General features: G+C 39.8%; 2 protein-coding genes across 2 annotated transcripts in view; both read right to left on the bottom strand.

Moving 5' to 3' along the window:
- crppa (CDP-L-ribitol pyrophosphorylase A) overlaps nt 1-12931 on the bottom strand; it is a 73468-nt gene extending 60537 nt beyond the window's left edge. The window contains exons 1-3 of the mRNA XM_033640762.2: nt 12549-12931; nt 9174-9441; nt 3318-3467 (exon numbers count right to left, since the gene is read on the bottom strand). Of these exons, the coding sequence (XP_033496653.2) occupies nt 3318-3467; nt 9174-9441; nt 12549-12799 (669 nt within the window). The 5' untranslated portion in view covers nt 12800-12931. The remainder of the gene's footprint in view (nt 1-3317; nt 3468-9173; nt 9442-12548) is intronic.
- A 1167-nt stretch (nt 12932-14098) lies between these two features.
- On the bottom strand, nt 14099-19200 carry sostdc1a (sclerostin domain containing 1a). The gene is made up of 2 exons (XM_033640186.2): nt 18898-19200; nt 14099-15134 (listed from the first exon to the last, which is right to left on the bottom strand). Exons 1-2 carry the CDS (start codon nt 19100-19102, stop codon nt 14689-14691), a joined length of 651 nt encoding a protein of 216 aa, XP_033496077.2. The 5' UTR covers nt 19103-19200; the 3' UTR covers nt 14099-14688.
- Nucleotides 19201-19862: the final 662 nt, after the last annotated feature.

Genomic DNA, 19862 nt, shown 5'->3' with positions numbered 1-19862 from the left:
ACTCAAGTGCTGAGACTATTAATCCGACTCCACCTAAATGTGCCATGTAATTTCACTGCTCTCTCACAAGTTTTTCCAGCTGAGCCTTTGTTCACATTTGTTCCACAGACTAATCTGCTGCAGTGTGGCAGAATATATTAACATGTCATTTCTTTCCCAGACGCGGAGGCCAAGTGAAAGTGATAGCACCCACGCCACAAGCTCTTCAGAGGGAAAGCCTGCAGGTTCTGGCACATCAGCCGAACAATGAGGGACTGTGAAGGCCTGTTATGATGTATGAGAATCATAAAGTCCTTTGTCATCTAAGTGGTGTAATTTTTAGAGCATAAATCTCAACCTGGCTGTCGTTTCATAGGATTTGAGAGACTTTTTCTGCAGTTATTCAACACTAGGAGTAAAAGACACACGCCTGCGGGACTTGATTTCTCCATCCTGTGATGTTATGTGTTATTTGTACAAATGCTGCTGTTGTAGAAATCAACTCTGGACAAATCCTGGACCACTGCATGACCTCTTCTGTTGCACAGAATGATTAATGCAACACTTGTACTCTGTTCCAACATATGTATCACCAAAAATAGAATAATAAATGATGAGATTAAATGCATAAAGTTGGACTTGTGCAATAGCAACCACTGATCACTTTATAATCTCTAATCTCTGACAGTAAAACCTGTGAATTCATTGGCAATATTATCACATTATTGAACAAGTTACGGCAATGAAAAAAAGCAAATAAAGTTTCAGGTTCTTTGCTTTCTCATTTATCTCCCCTCTCTCTAGCCTGTTGTCTCTGTCATGTTAAATTCTCTCATTTTAAATATTTGTGTGTACCTTTAACTCCCAGTAGGGCTGCCAAAATAACATGTTAATTTTTCTTTATTAATCACAGAAAAAAAAGAAAAACGTTAAAAAAAATTAACACAGATTAATCACGTTCTGTGGTGCCCTTTGACCCGGTGTGTCATTGAAGGCCACAGTGGTTTTGACACATGATGGAGGCAGATGATACGACGCTGCTCAGCCTCTGACGCTAGCGTTAGCACTCAGCCTCGTCATGCCACACTTGACCAGGCGTTCAGACACAAACTGAGTAAATCTACCTGTGACTAACTAACGCCCTTGCAAAATGGACTGCGGACCAGTTTCAGTGGAAGAGGACAGGGGGACAATTGTGTCCAAAATCCAGCAGCTTTATAACACATCTGCCAAAATTAATTTGAATTGAAATTATTTCAATACTTTCACAGCAAAAGAATCAATTGATTAATAACGGAGCAAGTAATTAATTAGATACATTTTTTTTAGGGATGCACCGAATATTCGGTAACCGAATATATTCGGCCGAATATATAAAATAACAAAATAAAAAAACACACATTCGGTATTCGGTGGAATAAGTTAAAAGCAAGGCCGAATAATAGCGGCGTGTTTTGATAACGCAATCAAACAGCGTGCCATGACGGGCGGAGTAAAATGTCGGCAGTGTGGCGATCCGTCCGTCACCGCACTCGCATTTGCGACTAAAAATAGTTTTGAGCGAGCAAAATAGGCTTAAATCATTCAGCACGCTGTGCGAGCAGCCTACAGATTTCAACCACCAGCAGAAACAAAAGGCGAATCCCATCGGTTGTGGGTTGAACGGGGGTCACAGACACAGACAGTAATGTATCCCTGTCAATTACGGCGGCCATCGGCTTACCGGGCGACGGAGAAGTTGGCTCCAATAATATCCTCTTCTTGGCGTGCGGACTGCTCAGAAGTACCTGAACAGCCGAGCCAGCCGAACACAGGTATGTGACGTGTCAGAGGAGAAACGAGCCGTTCACGGCCCACAAACCTCACTGCACTTTAGGGACTGTTCTTTACTTATGAAGGGACTTGTCAGAGGAGGAGGGTGGCTGGTTGATTCTTATTTTATTTATTTATTTTATTTCAATCCCCCCTATGTTCATCACTTATTGATGCTGTTTTTGAAGTATGAATAAGTCAATAAGTAATTTATTCCATTGAAATATCATTGATGTATTATAGAAAAGTGATTTATCTTTTCATAAATGACAAAAGGCACATCTGCCTCATTTTCGCTGTGGTATCTTGATACTACTCAGAACCATGGTATTTTCATTGGTATCGTACAGTGGGATCCAATTTTGGTACCATGACAACACTAATCTGGAGGGGGTTCATCTGCAAAAACTAATGAAAAACTCTACAACAATATTCAGTATTCGGTACTCGGTATTCGGCCAAGCGCTTAATATTATTCGGCTTTGGCCACAAATTTTCATTTCGGTGCATTCCTAATTTTTTTAATTGCTTGACAGCCCTACCTTCCAGGAATTTTCAAAGAAGGGGCAAATGTGTATTTGAGTTAAGTGGGAAGCCTAAATCAACACTACATCATTTTTTAAACACACATTAATTACATTTGAGGAAACAGGACACTCTTAACAGGTTATCACAAAAAAGATGACTGCCTCAAAAGGGATAAGCTGCAGTGAAGCTTAATTTTTTTTTTTAGAATAACTCCGTATTACTTTTCAATTACCGTAACATGGACACTCAATGCAGTTGCTGTCCTCTTAGTCTCTTTTTAAGTCTGGCTACGTTTATGCGTCTTTGCTCGCTGATTGACAGAAGACACAGAACATCACTTGTTGCTATGTCAACATTTTTTGTACTGAGTTCAGGACTTAAGCTGCAAAATTTTCAACATGTTAGTGGGTACTTTGGGTATTTTCAACCTGGACCTGATTTTCCCACATTTTTGTTTCCAAGTGACAAATGGGAACAACTTGAGTGAGAGCACTAAACCTGAAGCTGTGAAATGGGCCTCAGTGTGACCACTTAAGGCATGGTCGCGCAGTGATTTTAATTGAAGCACACAAAAAGTGTTTGTTTCTGTCACTGACAGGCTCAGCTTGCTATTTTAAGTGTCCGACAACATTATAGAACGGAATCCTACTGAAACAGACCTTGTTAAAGAGTAGGATCCTTTTTGTTTAAGCAGCAACAGACTCAACAGACTCGCTGTGCGCTGCAGCCCTCTACTGCAATACTGGACCAGTTCCAAAAATTGTTGTTCTCATTTGTTACTTAAGACACAACAACATGGAAAAACAGAGTCCAGGTTGAAAAATGCCAAAGTCACATTTTAAATGTCCCACCATCAAACTGCATTATGTTGTCCTTGTGTGTCTTTTCTGTCTTATCGCGCATGCACTGATGGTTGTGACTCTCACCCTGGTGCCCACCACTGACAACATTGGAACGCCCTCTTGTGTGTTAACGACAAATGAAACAACAGACTCTACCCTCTGATAGGCCTGGTAGATGACATCATATGTGAATCCCTGAGGCATCTCGCTGGCTCGGTACTTGGCTCGCTCCAGAGAATGATCCAGGTAGCCCTCTGATGTGGTGGCTATCACCGTGGAAACCAGAGGTCGGATAGCTCCCGCTGCCTGGGCGACACAAAAAGAGTTTTCGGTTATTTGTTTTGAAAACAATAATGGAGAGATATTATACCCTCAGACACGCTCTGTAAAGGGTGGCGTTTGTATTAAGGCTGCTCTAAAAAAAAAAGCAAAACATGAAATAATGTCTTGAAATGATATAAAGGGTTCCCACACCTTCTTGAACAACATATTCAAGGACTTTTCAGGGATTTTCCAGGCCCAATGCCATCAAACACAAGGACATGGGTCAGGGCTTGATGATTTTTTACCTAATATTTATAATTATGATTTTGTCTAGTCGTTTTATTAACTTTTATTGTATATTATGGAATTGTTTGATTTTATGATCGATGGACACATTGCTGCTTGTTTTTTTTTTAAACTGTATCTTGTAAGGTGTCATTGGGGGCTCTGAAAGGCACCTAAGGCATTATTCTTATTGTTATGTAAAAAAAAAAAAAAATCTAAAAAGTCAATCCTCAATAAAACAAAGATCAACCGCCTAAACAAGGTCTAATATTAGACTAACTTCACTGAGCACAAACCCCAAATTCTAAAGCAAATGTTGATGCTAAGATGCATGTTAATAATTTTGTTAAGAGGTGGAACACATTCAGAGTCACAGGATGGACACAAACAAAAGGTGAACACACATTAATCGACACAATGAAGCATGAAATGAAGTGAAGTGCATCAAACCAATCAGAAAATGCATCAGTTTGACCAAAAGTTTGTGGCGAACACAAACCTGTGGTCAATACAGAGAGAGGAAAATCAGAGGGGTCACAGTAAATTCTGAAATCAGTTTGTCACAGTCTGTTACAGAGTCACAGCTTGTTGTCACAACAAACATCTGTAACTAAACTGGTATGTGCAGTAATGTTACGAGCCTGATGGAGACACTTGTTGTAATGTCAGCATGAGATGTTAAATCTGCAGTGTTTGGAAGACTACAAACCATGATCCACAACTTTTATCACAGCATCAAACAACGTAATCATAAAACACGAATAAGGATCATGGTGGAAGCTGGAAAAGGCTAATAAGAGGATCTTTAGTCAGGATTTTCTTTGTCAAATAATCTTCAATATCTGTTTGTTCAGCACATTTCAAAGACAGAATATTTCCCTGATCACACTTTGAGTCAGCGGCCATATCACACAGGAATAATAAATCCTTCTTAACCAGCACAGCTGGAATGCACGCTGCTTGTGTTTCTTGGAAATATAAAATAATCAACATTTCTGAGATAATATTTTCATCTCAGTATATCATGACTGATTGAGGGCACTTTCAGGAGTGGGCTTGCAGCGAGCGTGTGCGAAAGGAGCATCTCGCAAATGAAAGGAAAGCAAACATGTGTTCTGCGTGTTACACATGCTGTTAAAATCAAAATTAATCTGCAGCTTTGCGGCGGCGGAGACAGGCTCTCTGCCATGAACGTGGACACTGGGAAGATAATGAGGACCAGACCGCCTGCTGTGAAGGTTCATCACAAAGCACACACACACACACTCAGAGACACACCATAAATGTTGGCCACGTGTCAGGGAGCTCTTGCTCTCCTCACAACCTGTGCGACCTGCGTTCAACAGAGTCTCAGCCATGAATCAATATGAGGCTAATCTGTGAGTGTGTTCGTCACAGCAGCCCAAATGTTTCCCATCTATCACTGATGGATAAACACCACCACTGGGAGCGCTGGATCTGTCAGTCTGATAACAGCTCTGAAAAAGTTTGAAAGACCTAAAGTGAATACTTCACCTCCCAAAATGACCATTTGTATAATAATCACAAACCCTGAGTAATGCTGAATTTGTCAAGAACTTTGTTTTTCTTGCATGCCTCTATGGTGAGTGAAAGATCAGAGAATGAATCAAGAATGAAAATTCTTGATGAAATGAAGTTATAGGTGTCCCGCGTTTAATAACAGCAAAACTACATCCTCCTGAGACCCGAACTTTTGTTTGGTATGCATTTTTAATTTCTCCTAGCTATTTAGGATCAGTAGGATTTGATAAATATCAAAAACTAAGCACTGTCTTTGAACAGGAAGTAGTTTTTGAACTAAATGATGTCCTCATATGGGGACATTTGGTTTATTTTTAATAGCAACAAGTGTGTAATAAAGCATAAAACAGTTCATTTAAATACCTGAACATTGCTCATTTTGTAACTTGCTCCATACTCCAAGCTAGGAATGTTTGTCTTATTGTGTGACTTAACCCTTTAAAACACAACAAACTATCTGATTGAGGCAGTGGTAGACCAGCAGCTCCTGTGTTCAGCATAGTAAAAATACCGTTTCTGTCAATGGAGTCTGGCCTTGAAGAGAGCATAGATAAGTTTCAATGTCTGTCCAGTTTAAAATAGTAAGATTTTAGTGAACATGTGTTTGGGAGGTAGAGGGAGCGGCAGTAGCTCAGTCCATAGGGATCTGGCCAGTTGCCAGTTCAAGTGCTCGCTCGGACAAAGTATGGCGTGTGGACTGGTGGCTGGAAAGGTGTCAGTTTACATCCTAGGCACTGCTGATGTGCTCTTGATCAAGGCACTGAACCCCCAACTGCTCGGGGTACCTGTCCCAGGCAACACTCTCACTCTGACATCTCTCCTTTTGATGCATGTATAGGTCCTGTTTGTGCATGTGTGTGTATTCCGGGCCTGTGTGTACGTGACAGCAGAGTAAAAAAAAATTTAATTTCTCATCCAGGATTAATAAAGTATATCTTCTTCCTCTACTGAGCATATGACTGGATAAATTCGACTATACCACACAGTGTGTTACAGTTAGTAAAAGGATGTTTTGATATAGTTTTGCTTTTGTTAAACTTGGACCCCTATGAGTTCTATAAAGTAAGAATTTTCTCTGTTTCTAAATTCTTTAATCACCGTGGAGACGTGCGAGAAAAACAAAATCTTCCTCACAAATTCAACATAACACAGGGTTAGTAACTGAAACACAAATGGTCGACTGAGAGGGGAGGTATTCCTTTAAAGTGTGATCACAAGAACTGTTTGTCGTCCTTGGCCTGAACTCGACTGGAAAACTTGACTTTGTTGTATTTTTAGTGTTTGCTTTGTTTATGTTCACACCACACTGTGAAGAATGAACCACAGCGACACACAAACAAAAGCCATGTGTCGTTTGTGGTGATCTGTCATCTCACCAGGTGAAAGGTTTGATTCCAGCAGCTCTAACTGCAGCTAACTATGATGGATTCATACACACTATGTGTTATAATTGACCTTCTCCGGTTTAAGAAATGAAGTATGAGCTGCAGTCAAGATTTAATTATCTGTACGACGCTTTCCAAGCGTGAGGAACTACTGGCATTTCGAGGTTGTTTCCTCTACTCGTAGGAGGATTGCAATCTGTCTGCTCTCTTGGAAATAGACACATCCTGCCTTCGTGAGCTACTGGAAACACTGACAGTACATACAAGGTTACACATCTTCAAGCCATATTTACAAATGGGAGCTTTGGAGATAATTTTAATTATCATAATTTCCAAGTCTGACATTTACTGAGCTTTGAACACTTCCTCATGGCAGAAACTGAATGTTTGCAGTGAGCAAAGGCCTCATTTCCACTGATGTCTGTCTGCTGTAAAAAAATATTTCAGTGTCCTCCAGATATCTGCAAGGTTTAACATCACAGTCACCAACTACTGAGCTTCTGTTATAACTCTGCAAATCACAATTATTTTCATTATTAATTAATCTAACAACACGATTTTTTTCTATCAATATTTTTTTGTAAAATGTCTGAAAACAGTGACAAACGCCCACTTTCACAGGATTCACTGAGAATTTTCATCTTATGTAAGGCTATAACTAATGATGATTTTCATTAGCAATTAATCTGCTCTTTATTTTTTGATTAATCGATTGTTTGGTCTATTAACCTCCAAAAATAGTGAAAAATGTTTATCCCCTTTCCCAGAGTCCAAGGTGACATCTTCAAATAGCTTGTTTTGTCTCACCAACAGTCTAAAACCCAAAAATATTCACTTCAATACAATATAAGACTAGAAGTGCCCGGTCCGGTCGACAGAACAAAAAGTTGGCATTGTGAGTTTCTGCAAACCAATATGTGACACTTGTATGTTTCATATCAACGTTTCTCGAGTAACATAGGGTATGAGCTGATTCTGTTCAGGAGATGGAGAGGACGGTTAATTGAATTGAATTTCTTTATCTATCAATCCACAAATGCAGTAACACCAGAGGGGTAATGCAGGGTACTGCAGCTTCCAAATAAGTTCAAAAATAGCCGCCCACAGATGCTGTCATGGGAAATATGATAAACTCACGGTCTTTGGTTTAACTTTCCTCACTGTTTGATGATCCAAGTGCTTCGGTTGATTGATTTGCAGGTTGACGCTACAAACTGAGTGTCTTGACTGTTGCATTTAAAAAATGACAACAAAAATCCCCAAACAAACAGGCCTTTACAAAAACAAAGTTCAAATATAATGGGGTATTAAACAACTTCATCAAACAATAAAAAATAAAATCAACCAAAAACACGAGGGTTAAAGACTGTAACCCTGCGGCGTCTTCCATACGTCACACTTACTTCAGCACACCTGCCTTTAATTAAAAGTTCCGGGATGTCAGGTCATGTGGTGCATTAAAGTGACTCAAAAAAGAAAAGGAAACTAAGAACTGCTAGAAATGGCTCTAACATAGGGTCAGCAATGATACGCTGATATGCAATGATATGCTGTTCATCCAGCAAGAACAGTGGCACGAAAAGCAGCTGCTTTTACTGAGACATCGCTGCATTTCCTGTCAAGATTGTGCCCCAAAAGCAGGTATTTTAGGCAAAATGTGATCTTTTTCTAACCATAACCAAGTGATTTTTGTGCCCGAAACGTAACCTTAATTAACTACATTGTTGTTGAAACGTCAAATTCAACTTATCCCAGCTACATTGAAACTTTACATTTCAACAACATGATGACGTGCAAATGTAACATATCTGTAATTTGCTACAACCCATAATACATACATTTTCTCTGGTGATCAGGTGGAGCTGTAACAATAAGACAGTTGACAGAAAAATCATTGTCAACTATTTTGATAAACAATTAATCTTGTGAGTCATTTTCAAGAAGAAATCCCAAACATTTGATGGTTCCAGCTCCTGACATCTAAAGGTTTGATGCTTTTACTTCTCTCACCTTATAGTAAAATTAATATTTGGGGTTTCAGACCGTCAGCAAAATTAGGCATCTGAGGATGTCACCTCAGACACAGGGACACAGGGAAACTGGGAGAGGATTTTTTCACTATTTGCTCATGTTTTTAAATATCACACAATTAATCAGTTAATCAAGGCAATCATTAGTAATGAAAATAATAGTTCATTGCAGGCTTACTTCATACAAAATTGAAGCAAATCCTCACATTTGAGGAGCTTGAACTAGACAATGTTTGCCATGTTTGCTTGAGAAAATGTTTCAAATGATTAGTCAAATAGTTGCTGATTAGTTTCGCAGCTATTCTGATAATATGATCAACTAGTATGTCTCATGTATTTGGTACCAAAGTTCTGACTTTACCAAATACCCAATATAAAAACACTTGATGCAGATGAGAAAAAGCAGCAGATATAACAGTTGCAGGGATTACAGCTGGAGAAAGACAAAGTTCATATCTCTCCAAATACTTTGGTGTTATAGTTAAAATAACGTTTATCATACTGACCCCTTGTTCCTTGGCAGCCATGGTTATCTTGTACAGAAAATCCTCCTCCACAAAAGGCCGCACGGCATCATGGATGATGACCACCTTCGGCCTCTCCTCCTCCTCCCCCTCGCCCAGAGCCAGGACTCCGTTACATATCGACCTGTGACGAGTCGAGCCGCCTGGCACCACTCGAACCTTCCTGTGCTGGATGCGCTGGGCGATGTCTGTCATCAGGTCCATGTTTTCTTTGGCAACAACAACCACAATGCTCTGGATCCACGACACCCTGCGAGAACATAGCGTCGGTTTTGTCAGGTGAGAAGTCAGAAAGACCAGAGAGGACAGGCAGAACGTATCACTCACCCAGAGCTTCTTACAGTTATAAATCAGGGCTGCAACTGATCTGTCGATTTTGTTTTTGCTTGTTTGATCTGGAGAATGTTAAAAAATGTTTGTCAAAACTTCCCAGAGCCCAAGATGACGTTTTTAAAATGCCTATATCGGCCAACCAACAGATCTAAACCTAAAAATATTTGCTTTACAGAGACATGAAACAGACAAACTGCACTAATTTCAACACCTTGTCTCCCTATTTCTGAGTTACCAGGCTTGGACTGTGGATCTGAACTCAGCAGCTTTTGAGCTCTGACACCGATGACCTACGACCTCTCTGTAAGCACCGGGGCCACACAGGTAGTATCTCCATCCAGCTCTCTAGTCCCAGGATGTTGCTGCATTCATTTCCTGACAACATGTAAACACTGACAACAATCTAAGAGGAGCCACATCAGATAACAAACACCGGTTGTTATTGCATTGTTGTAATGAGGGTCAGGCAGTGATCCCCACACAGTGTAAACATCCACCTTCTCTTCACTGTTATGGAGCCTGAAATCTGAAGAAAATATCAATCTGTCCTGCAGTGGAGGAGGAAATGCATGGCAGTCCCAAATGTGAGTAATAGAGTACCTGCATTCAAAATTTAGGAAAAGTCAGTATGTAAAGTAAACCTAGAAAACCAGAGTTACAAGGTGCTTTAAGGTACACCTAACAGGAAACAGGAATTAGCAACACCTTCAAATTTGGCCATTCTAAACAGGTGTAACCAGTATGAATAAAAACCTTTCATCACAGGCATCCCTTTACTTGTTATTTCCAAAGCTTTCAGCCACATCTCATGGCCTTCTTCAGCAGATAGAGTTGTTCATTTGACATGGAGACGGTTTAGTAGTAATCACCTGACCTAAGTCTTTTTTAGGTCCACTGAACTAGTCCATTCATGATGGACAAATAAAACCATTGTTGCATCCGAAATTGCAAACTATTCACAACATACTCAGTGTGTACTTTCACTCAGCGTATGTGTGAATAAACAGTTGTATGCATCTAGTCGATGCACTGAGCTGTAATTACTAAGTCACTTCCCGACAGCCTCCTTGCCACTTGGAGACGTTTAACTATGGTAACCCGTGTCAACCTCTGCTACATCATGAATTTAAAATTAATTTTCAAAATATATTACACCTAATGAAGTGAAATCTTTTACTTAGAGTTAAATTAAAGCCATACTGACATGACAAAGCTGCCTTGGTTGCTGTCCGTCTGTCATGAATGTGGTGTCATTGCATTGTGGGATATTTATGCTGGCGTGGTGTCCAGTGTTGGCGTACTGTAATATTTTACTAGAAACAGTTTGCAATTCACATACTACTGGTTTCTTTACTAAGGTTTCGGACATGCTAAAAAAATCTCACATACTCTTTGAGCATACTTAATAGCATGTTTCTTGGACGCAGCCTATATCTGTCTGGTATTATATACCAGGAGGAGAAAGCATGTATGTTTTTATGTAATTCAGATTAACAGACATTTTAATGTTGAAGATGGACCAGGTGCCACTTGCTCTGTGACCACTTCGGATAGAGGGTCATTTTGATCACAGTACAACAAAGTTTCATATTTTTTGGCACGTTTCTTCTTAATTTTCTTTTCTCTCAGTATTTTTATTGTTGGCAATAAACCCAATTCTTAAATTTTATTAGCTTATCTTATGTGGTAAATGGTACACTTCTCAGACATTGAACTTTTCATTTTCTGCTACTTTATACTTCTACTCCAAAACAATGCAGAGATAATTACTATACTTCCATTATATTAGTTTCATTACTTTGGTTACTTTGCAGATTTCTCCTAATAAAAAATATAATTAACAAATAAAGTAGCATGTTTTATTGTGGATAGAATTTAATTAAGATTTTACTTATGACTTTTAAAGCTCATCGTGGTCTGGCCGAAGCTACACAGCAGAAATACTGACCCCATACGAGCCAGTTCGTAGCCTTAGATCTTCCATGGGTATTTCAAAGTTGTAGTATCGGTCAGTCAGTATCAGTATTACATACATTGAAAAGCACTTAATGTTATGACATATACATAACATGATGTCAATTCTTCCACAGAGGAGACTTGATGATCACTAAAATTAGGTAGGGAAAGAGTGGATATGTCAATATCAGTATCGATTATTGGCCAAGTACGTTGTTATATCGGCATATCGGATATCTGCAAAAAATCCAATATCGTGTATCCATATTTCAAATCCATTTTTATAGACTTGCTTTTCCCTCATGTTGTCTTTTTATTTAGGTTATCTATTTAATTTCCTTTTTATTTTGTCATTTTTTGCTTTTACTGCTTTTGTTTGTTTTGGTCTTTTTATTTTTTTAAATTCATACCGACATTTTGCATTTTTGTCCTCTTGTTTTAACTTTAACCATATAAAGTGATTATTATTTCTTTATAAACGTAACACTTTATTGACCCTTGGTGAACTTCATAAGCTACCCAGCAGTATATAAAGTAAAAAAGCTCCACCTTTACCAGCTGCAACATTAAAGTAATGTACAAATTACTGCATCAATAATAAGTCTGATATAATACATTACTCTGCAGTGGGCCATTCTGCACGACAACTTTTAGATTGGGTATTTAAAGTATATTTTGATGCAAATAATTTAGTGATTTTAATGAGTAAATTATTGAATGTAAGACTTCTACTTGTGTCAGAGCATTTCTACACTGTGGTATTGCTACTTTTATCTAAGTACAACATCTGAGTACATCCTCCACTACTACTCTTACGTTTATGTGCATGATATGATAAGAACAGAACAGATAAATGTAGAGATGCTAGATTCCCTATATAAAAATGCTCATGTATAAGTTATGAGCAGCCTGCAGTCAGACTGCACAGACTCACGCTGACCGTTAGAGGAAGTGAAGTCCTGACAGTTTCCTCTGCTGCTGCAGTCACTACCGTTACACCTGTACCTGGAAACCTCCACACACAGCGACTAAGTTATTTATTATCTATTTATTTTACTCTTCTCTTACCTCTCGAAAGCCTGGATAGTGTAGCTTATGAGCGGCCGACCCAGAAACGAGCAGAACTGTTTGGGTGTCTGTAGCCCGGTTCTCTCTCCAGTACCACCGGCAGGAAGAACCACAGACACCGGGAAGTCCACGCTGCACTCCGCCGGCTGGTGGTCGCTCTTCCCGGCCTCGTGTGTTGGGAAAATCCCGGGATGAGCGGGCCTGTCTGGGTCCCTGTTATCACTCTGCATGTTGATGTGGTTAACCTCCATCAGTTGGAGGGTGACAGGTCACGATAGGTCATCCTCAAAAACTATGCGGTCTCAGCTGATGGGCGGGGTGGAGGAAAACGTGGATGGAGATTTGGGAAAACAGCGCTGTGAAGCTACATCCGTTAAATGGCGCATTTCCGGTGCAGGCTTTCAAAATAAAACTCTCCAGCTCGAGTCTTTTTTTTGTTTGTTTTGTTTTTTTGTTTTTTTAGGGTTGTTTATACCACAAAGTACCTTTAATAAATGGGCTTCGAATTTATCATGCACTTATTACTCTATAACCTTAAGCAAACTGTTTTAAAGGTATTAGTTTTTTAGTGGTGAAAAGTAATGAAAACATTCAACAACTAATATTTTGATTTATTAGCTTTTCATTTGTTTTGTTTATAAAAATTTCAATGTGCAAAGTAAGAAAAAAAATATGCTCCAGCTCTGTCTGCTATGGATTGTGAGATTGAAAGCTCCAGAAAAGCAGTAAAGATTGGTACTCTTGAGATTTGTTGGGGAGGTTAGAATAGTACAGTGTTTGTCACTGAAATGTAGTGGAGGGAGAGTTTAGTTTAAAAAATGGAAATACTTAAGTAAATTACCAGTTCTTCAAACTGTAGTGTACTGGAAATGGAAATTTTAATATTCCTATGCTGTTCTGATGGTCCAAAAATCTACTGAAACATAAAACATATACCAGACAACATGGAAAAGATGTGACTACAGGAACATATACATATAATATTTTTTCACTCAGCATAATGTTACACTTAGATGTACATTTTTAGAGATTGAACTCATAATTTAAAGCTAAAATTATTTCACTTCCGGTTTAACTCAAGCGAATACTTGACGCATCTTTAAAGAGGCATCTGCAGCTGTTATTAGTCGCAACAGATCAAGGCCAAAGTCTCGCGTGATGTCATTCTCTCTTACTGCAGGAACTAGGTTGTAGTGGCAAATCTCGCGATGCTATATTTGCTTTCGAAATGCAGTAAAAATGATACCATATATATATATATATATACACATATATATATATATATTACTTAACTAAAGTCTGTAAGAAAAACTAAGTTTCCTACACATATATTTATTAATTATTTTTAAATTTATTATTTTTTTCTACATCACACGTCATTTTTTTTAAAAAATGGTGACATTTTCTTCCAGCTTTCGTCTATAATCAAGTCTTAGCTAACATCAGGACTTCAGTATTGTCTGAATCAAGTTTAAATGTCCGCCCTCCTGTGGATGAAACATCGTTCTGTATGAGTCATACATGTTAAAGTCTCCACTGACAACAATACATGTGATAAAAAGTGATATTTATTTCATATAAAGTTATTACAAGACTGACTGATGACAAAGCTTTTCCAGATTTCACCCACCTGCTGACGCCATTCAAGCAAACGTATCATATTATATGGTGCCACAGAAAATATATTACATCATACATCATAAATCTTACATAGTAACATTTTATACACATGGCCATACTTCAAAAGGCAGGTAAGAATTTGATATATGTACAAGTATTTACACAGGATTGTTTGAGATGTTTACTGGTGTTGGTGCCTAAACTACAGATTTCCATCTGCGTATTAAATGAATATATAGGAGCGCATGCACATGGCTACATCTGGGACTGTGTGTGTCGGGCTCCAGAAAGCTCTGCAGACTGCACACCCCAGTTCTGTTCACATTATCTTTCAACCACATGGATTCAAATGTCAAGAGAAGTCCTAAGCGTGCCCTCTGGAGGTCTCCATCATAGTGAGGAACCAGCTTCACCTAAAAAAGTCCCAGTCACTTTGAGAGATAATCCACAAGCTCTGGACGCCGTGTCTCGATGTCACCGAGACAAAACTCCTGCAGGTTCATGTGGATCAGAGGGAGTCTCAGGGTTCAGTGTCGTGCCAGTTCTCACTCAGCCGGTTCTTCCCCAGCCTCCTCTTGCTCTTGGACTTGTGCTTGTGCAGGAGCTGCGGCGGCGACAGAGCCGGCTCCTCGAACTTGTTGCCCGACTCGTTGTGCTGCCTCGAGTACCTCTTGCACTTGCAGGAGGTGACCACGGTGATTTTGTACGTTCTCGTGCTGCTGTCCTGGCACTGCAGCTGGATGCGCTGGGTGCGGGTCTTGTCGTTGACGCACCGCCAGTCGTGGTTGCTGCTCCGGCGACTCCACAGCTTCCTGCCGTAGGCGCCGCCAATCCAGTTCTGAAGCATCTGAGCTGGGAGACACTCACCAGCGCACACCAGCTCCTTGATGGGGTTGATGCTGGTGCAATGGCCGTCGGAGATGTACTTAGTAGACCTCAGCTCTCTGCACCCGATTTGGCTTCGCTCTGTGGAAAGAGACGAGGATTGTGAGAATGTGGCAGCTGCACAGGATTATTTCTCGATTCATCTATTATTAATTTGGTCTGTAAAATGTCAATAAACAGTGACAACAGCCCTAAAAATTTCCACACAGCCCAAGGTAACGTCCTCAAATGTCTTGTTCCGTCCAACAGTCCAAAACTAAAATATTGAGCTAAGCATTTGGGATGCACCAATTTATCGGCTATCGGTATCCGCCGATATTTGCCTTGTTGGCTGCCATTGGTCGCTTGAAAAATAACATGACATTGGCTGATGGTAATAGCTGATGTTTTCTGATTGTTGAGCTCGAGACTGACAGCATTCCGTCATCCCAGGTACAATAGAAAACATGTCTGGGCTGGACAGAGATTTTCTCCATGACATCTTCTGGACAAAAGGACGCAATAAACTTGCTATTGACACATGGTGCTATATTTTGAACAACTAATCTGTGTTGAAATCAGCAGGAGAGCTAGTTACTGTTAACTGTTAGCATCCAGTGGTTCAAACTGTTGACGGAGGCTGCAATGAGTTCATAGATGAACATAGATAAACTGGATGCCAATATGGCACCTATACATTCCAGTGGAGTTGCTCAATTTCTAACATCCATGTTTACGTCTGCGGTATATGAGCAGTAGTGTTTCTCCCATTGGCTCCGCCCTTGAGTTCTCCCTCAGCTCATAGACTTTACATTGAGATGATGTCATGGATTTTTAAAACACTTTTCTCAGCTCAAGGAAAGTTTTACAGATATAAAACCTCCACGGGTCAAAAATTCATAACAGAAAGAGTCATAATTGACCTTGTTTGCAGTTCCAGGAGTTAATAACGTTGGCCTATGAGAGCCTGATTGAGTAACATGATGATGCATTCAAGCTCTCTATGGTAAAAATGAGTACTGGGCAAAGCTAAATTATAACGTTCTTATGATGTGTTCAAATGTGATTTTGTAAAATGTTGGTTTTGGTGAGAAACTTAAATAAATACACTTATTTTGAAGGAGAAATTCATTCTCACAGCAATATCAAACAGATATTACAGAGGGAATTATCATATATTATATATAGTAAAAAGACTTCTGAGGCAGTTTTTAAAAATGTTTTCCATCTTATTTTAAATGTTGTTTCATAAATGTGTATGACTGAGTTTGTTGTTATTCAAAGATAGTGTAAAGAAGGGCTTAACGACTTTAAAGCAGTTCGGTTAATTTTTTTTTTCATAATGAAGATTTCTGGCACAAAAGGGAAAATAAATACCAACAAAATAACCAACAACAAAACAAATTGTTATTTTAAGTATCTGTATCAGCCCAGAATTTCGGTGCATCCCCACTGACCATCATGTCTGAAAAGGAAAGCATCTGCAAAGCTGAAACAAGTGAAAGTTGACTTAAACATTTATCTGAGTATTAAAATAGTTGCTCATTAATTTTGATTGACTGACTACATCTAACACTAGACTAGTTATCTGATAGATTTGTATTAAAATGCCTACCAAACCACTAATGAGACAGCAAAATTACACATCACAGTAACTCTGTGTCATTACTTCATCATGCTACTGAAAGGTTAATGCATGATAATAGTGAAGGATTACTGCCCAGCCCTTCACCCTGCACATTATGTTGGGTATGAGCCCCTTTTTCAGCCTCTGGCAAGTCACAGGAAGGAGCACAATATCATTTTGACCTTTCTACTTCAAAAAGCTGAGGAATTACTGCATGTGAAAAGGATAAACTTTCGTTTTTATCAGCGTGGCAGGGCTTTAACAGGAGGATTACCTGTGTGCAGCAGCAGCAGTTACGACTGCGCATTACTCTGCTGCAGGCTACACACAGTGTCCCCCCCGCTCGCCTCCCCATCACTGTAACCCAAGCTCGGGTCCATTCACACAGCTCCATACTCCTCAGTGACAATGCCCCCCTCCCCTCCCTCTCTTCTCTGTGGCAGTGTTTGATGAATGAACTCTCACTCCCCTCCTTCCCTCCTTCTCTGCTGGGAGCTCAGAGCCACAATCGGAGGCTTCCTGTTCGACTCCATTCAGCTGCACTGACACACAGTCAGCTACTCGTACAGGCCTGGACGACGGCCAGCCGTGTGTGTGTTACACTGAGTGTTGCCTCAGCTCACTGTGGTGATGGGCAGGGAAACAGTCTCTGCTGGGAAGCATGACTACAGCAGCAGAGCCACTGAATGATCTCAGTGACAAAATCCTCCTGCACAATGTCTGTGCAACACTAACCCAACTTCACAGTCACCTTATAGTGATATTACTTTATAAATGTACGATTCTACAACTGCAGGATCTCTGTGATATATATGCTACTTTTTGCAAAGTAACTGTGTGATATTTAAAGTGTGTAGGCGTGTGCATATGACGATGACGCTGAGTGCCTGATCAACAGGTCTGCCACATTTGGCTCTTGGAGATGTGGATGTAAAAGACAAAAAGATGAAATTCAGATTCCTAAACTTTAAAGTTATTGTGAGCTTTTGGCTGCAAATGAAGAAAATCAACTAAACCAAAAGGGAAAAAAGGAAACTGGAAGTGGAACAGCTTGAATTTTCTGCAGCCTTTGTTTTCTCATCCATTTCACACATTGTTTGGATACATAAACTGTTAAAAGCGAGTAATTAGACTTAAGCAGTCCATTACTATAAGTGTGCAGATTTTGTTTTAACATTAAGGGACAATCACACATTTGAAACGGGGGGTTTGGCCATCCTCCACAAGGAAATTTTGAGTGTCAAACACTTAAAGGGCAACACTACCTAAATTAAGAAATTCAATGTTATGTCCATAAGTCAGAAACCAGAGAAGTGTGTCTAAAACTTTGTAAGTAAGTGAGTCTCAAACCTTTATGTCGCGGGGTGTAAAGTCTGGAGCTGCTCCATAAACAGTGAATAGGATTTTTATCAACTCACAGAATGTTGTAATGTTGTAATGTTTTCATGTTCTCAAATCCAAAAGAGAAAATGTGCCCATGTACTCTGAACGCTCCCCTGGATGCTCTCAGTGTCATCTACAACATCTCTTTCCATTCAGTGATTATGGAGCAGCTCCAGATTTTACACCCTATGACATCAAAAAAGTTTGTTTTAGCACTCAAATTTTAGATTTGGAATAGAGTCGTTTATGTTTACTAATATGTTTTGACTGTCTTTGACCACTGGAATAACGTATAAACTTTTGAGATGGTTGTAGTTCCCCTTTAATTTTCTGCATTGGTGAATTTATATGCACCAGTTTGTACCTTTTCTTTACTTGTCAAAATAAAAGTCCTCTGCCACTTTCATGTTTTTACTGGGGGAGACAAATGCACATACTCTAAATAATGAGGGGGAGCGGGCCCCCTCTGTCCCCCCCGAAATCTACACCTATGGCCACATCGAAAACAATAATGATATTAGTAATAATATGTTTTATTTTTATGGTACTCAAAGACACTTTGCATTAGTTAAAGGCGATCATAAAGTTCCTTGCATTAAATTAAACATTAAACAATCATGTCAAATATCATTTTATGTCATGCACATAACCCCAGATTTGAAATAACTCCTGATGATAAAGGAGAACAATAAGAAAGGCAAAGACTCTACAGCAGTGACAGAACAGTTTCCTATCTTAAAGTAGCCTACAATAAGTTCACTGTAACTTATTCTGAGGTACCACACACACACACACACACACACACACACACACACACAGAGTTTATGACAAAGCGGAGCATCCTCCGGTCCTCACCGCCTCTGTCGTGCGCCCCGTTGGCCGCTCCTCTCCCGCCGGTCCGTGCGCGGTTCAGGGTCACATTACTCTGAACCTCCGGCACCGGCGCGCTCACGTGCGAGAACAGCAGCTCCGTGGCGTCGTTCTTGAAGGCGTGACAACTCCTCAGCAGGATGCAAAGTACGACCAGGGAATGGCACGACTCGTACGCGCTCAGGTGCATGGTTGTTTCTGGGAGAGGTGGTGGGGGGAGAGAGGAGGGAGGTGTAGGTCCGACTTGAGGCAGACTGATGATGGGTGAAGAGCATGTGTGAGTCGTGGTTTTATAGAGCCGGACCGCCTCGCGCTTTGGCAGCTACTCAGGTGCGCCTCTGTTTGGGAGGCGGTGATTGGTCGCCTCCAGTGTGCGCTTGTAAGAAAACCCCGCCCACTGCTTTTCAGTGTGGAGGGTTTCAAATGTGATCCTGGATGCTCTGAGGAGACAAATATCCATGATGATGATGATGATGATTATGATGATGATGGGATTAGGTGCCTGTGTGATTGGCACATTAACACGTGGCTTTCTCTCTCTGATAGGCTTAGAAAATCTCAGATTTCTTCAGGAATAAAATGAGAAAAAAAAGATTTATTTCCATTGTTGTTCCTGCTGTTTTTACTGTTGACCAGTCTTTATGAAGATGAATACAGACATTTAATATCTGACTTTAAAAAATACTAGAAAATAGGAATTTAAAAATAGAAGATTTATTCAGTAACATTGTTTTTAGGCAGCAGACAAGGTTTATTATAATGAAATTACTTCCTTCAGACATTTAAATAAGTAAGTAAGTAAACTTTTATTTATATAGCACCCTTCATAGTATGCGCACACAGAGTGCTTAACAGTACAAACAATAAAACCACAGTTCAATCAGTCACAATAAACGTGCAACTGAAACATTCAAGAAAACATATACACAAAGCATATGGCAATGCAAGGT

Source organism: Epinephelus lanceolatus, chromosome 10 (genome assembly GCF_041903045.1).
Source record: "Epinephelus lanceolatus isolate andai-2023 chromosome 10, ASM4190304v1, whole genome shotgun sequence".
Classification (NCBI taxonomy): domain Eukaryota; kingdom Metazoa; phylum Chordata; class Actinopteri; order Perciformes; family Serranidae; genus Epinephelus; species Epinephelus lanceolatus.
The sequence above is the reverse complement of the archived record's forward strand: the minus strand, read 5'-3'. Positions and strand labels throughout refer to the sequence as shown.